The 3005-nt window shown below is 39.6% G+C and overlaps 1 protein-coding gene across 1 annotated transcript; it reads left to right on the plus strand.

The window, feature by feature from the left end:
* The first annotated feature begins 1283 nt into the window (after positions 1–1283).
* On the plus strand, positions 1284–2767 carry LOC139900002 (uncharacterized). Its single transcript, XM_071882818.1, has one exon. The coding sequence runs from the start codon at positions 1284–1286 to the stop codon at positions 2691–2693; it is 1410 nt and encodes a 469-aa protein (XP_071738919.1). The 3' UTR covers positions 2694–2767.
* The last annotated feature ends 238 nt before the right edge of the window (positions 2768–3005 follow it).

Genomic DNA, 3005 nt, shown 5'->3' on the forward strand with positions numbered 1-3005 from the left:
TCTTGGTTAAAAGGGCCACCACGATACCGCCAGGCCAATGGCCCTTTGGTAATAAATTCTTACATACTTTTGGTCATAACTCTTAAAATAATAATGTGCATATAATACACGGAGTAATAAACGAAAAATCATGCTAGTAGTCCCCGTATATAATCGTGTTGGATTTCCTACCTTTGAGCTTTTTAAAGGGACATGTTAGATATCTTCCACTGTCACCATAATAATCATATCATTTGATTTGAGGCGGAACATGACATTTGTAAATCAATGACGATTATAAGATCGAAACTCAACTATACTTTGTGGCAAATTTAAACTGATATTGGAGTTGCATAAGGAATATATGAATCTGTCGAACGTATTTTTTTTAATAGAATTTTGTTAAAACAATTAAAAGCGTGTTACAATATCTTGGCATTACCAATTTGCTTCAATATTACTAACGAATAACGATCAGAGACGGTTTTTACTAGCCGACTGATTAAGAAATAAAGGTAACTATTACGGAGTATTTATATAGGAAGCTTTAGGAATTGGATCAAATGAAAGTAACTATTTTTCTGAAACAGTTGAGAAAAACATGTTACATACCGAGTACTCCATCTGTCCGACTTTTTAATTTCTTTTCTTTTTAACTTTGACATCAAATATCTTTATTTGTATTATGGATGAAAATCATGTCAATAAAAAAAGTACATATAAAACTCTATTCATTCATATATTTCTCATCAAATATTATATAACACAAACAAATATATTGAAAGTTAAAGTTGAAAAAATGAAGACTTTAAAAAGTCAACGGAACACTTATTATTGAAAGGAGAAAGTACATTTTAGTAAATCTATACAATTCTGCTTATATGCATAACTATCTAAATAGCGGTATGTAACTATGTAAATAGACTATCAGTAACTTTAGAAATTGTTTCCAATGAACACAAAGTTACCTAAAAATTTTAGAAAATATCAAGAAAAATAGGCCACACTATTTTCCTTCATTAGCGCGTTAGAACTATAAACATAACAATTTACTGGCATTCACCAACTGCGTATTCTAAACCTTTTTTTGAAGAGCCATATTTGACTTAATATTTTAAGACACCGAGTGGGAAACCATCATCTATTCTTGGGACATAAAATAAAAATATTATGACAACCTGTAACATGTATTAGAAAATAATACTCCGTAGTAGATGATTGCTATAAAAAGGTTTCTAAGCAAACAATTTCAAGACACAAATTAACTTGTAGTTTACTAAAGCAATTAATTAACAGAGCGTCTTATGGGAAGTTTTGGGGTGTTGAGGCCTTGGCCTCAAATTGTGTTTACTTTTGCGATCTTATTAATTGCCACTATTGTCATTGCAGAACCATATAGTTATCAAGTTCCAAAATCTAATGGATGGAACTTACCTAAACCAGTTAAACATACATTGCCAAATTCAAAATATGTTTATAAATCTCCATCACCAACACCGCCACCGGTAAAACACACATGGCCACATCTACCTCCACCTTACGTTTACAAGTCTCCACCACCACCATCACCATCCCCGCCACATCCATACATTTACAAGTCTCCACCTCCTCCATCACCGTCTCCCCCACCACCTTATGTTTATAAACCTCCACCTCCACCATCACCTTCCCCACCACCTCCGTACGTTTACAAATCTCCACCACCACCATCACCGTCCCCGCCACCACCATACATTTATAAGTCTCCACCACCATCACCGTCCCCGCCACCACAATATGTCTACAAGTCTCCACCACCACCATCACCGTCCCCACCACCACCATATGTCTACAAGTCTCCACCACCACCATCACCTTCCCCACCACCTCCATATGTCTACAAGTCTCCACCACCACCATACATTTATAAGTCTACACCACCACCATCACCGTCCCCACCACCACCATATGTCTACAAGTCTCCACCACCACCATCACCTTCCCCACCACCTCCGTATGTCTACAAGTCTCCACCACCACCATCACCTTCCCTGCCACCACCATACATTTATAAGTCTCCACCATCACCATTACCGTCCCCACCACCACCATATGTTTACAAGTCTCCACCACCACCATCACCTTCCCCACCACCTCCATACGTTTACAAGTCTCCACCACCACCATCACCGTCCCCGCCACCACCCTATGTCTACAGGTCTCCACCACCACCATCACCTTCCCCACCACCTCCGTACGTTTACAAGTCTCCACCACCACCATCACCTTCCCCACCACCTCCGTATGTTTACAAGTCTCCACCACCACCATCACCTTCCCCACCACCTCCATATGTTTACAAGTCTCCACCACCACCATCACCTTTCCCACCACCTCCGTTTGTTTACAAGTTTCCACCACCACCATCACCTTCACCACCACCACCATACGTTTATAAGTCTCCACCGCCACCGTCACCTTCAGCACCACCTCCATACATTTACAAATCTCCACCACCACCATCACCTTCACCACCACCTCCATACGTTTACAAATCTCCACCACCACCATCACCGTCCCCACCGCCACCATACGTTTATAAGTCCCCTCCACCACCATCACCTTCCCCACCGCCTCACCGCCAATATTACTACAAATTACCACATCTATCATCTAAGACTCTTCCTCCTCCTGCTTGCTACTACAAGTCTCCCCCACCACCAAGGCATCATTAATATCCAGACTTCTTCAACAAAAACATAACTCAAGCTGATCAGGCAACATCTTTGTGAAGTTGCTTCGGTTCCGAGTCGATTTATTTCCTTTTTCTTTCTTTTTATATATATATTCATATATCAAGTTTACACATGAGTTAACAAGGTCCAAACATGTAATGACCTTTGTTTATTTTACTTTCTTTAAATCATTCATGTCATTCTTCCTTTTGTTAATTAAATTATAACACTATTTGTAGTGGTTGGGGGCGTGAGTTGCTTTTTGTACTTTTTTAATGACTATGACGTGTGAGTTATTTTTGTGGAGTAGTG

The sequence above is a fragment of the Rutidosis leptorrhynchoides genome, chromosome 3 (assembly GCF_046630445.1).
Source record: "Rutidosis leptorrhynchoides isolate AG116_Rl617_1_P2 chromosome 3, CSIRO_AGI_Rlap_v1, whole genome shotgun sequence".
Classification (NCBI taxonomy): Eukaryota; Viridiplantae; Streptophyta; class Magnoliopsida; order Asterales; family Asteraceae; genus Rutidosis; species Rutidosis leptorrhynchoides.

Excerpts from the sequence above, each read along its gene's own strand:
- LOC139900002 (XM_071882818.1), top strand. The coding sequence starts at position 1,284 with ATGGGAAGTTTTGGGGTGTTGAGGCCTTGGCCTCAAATTGTGTTTACT.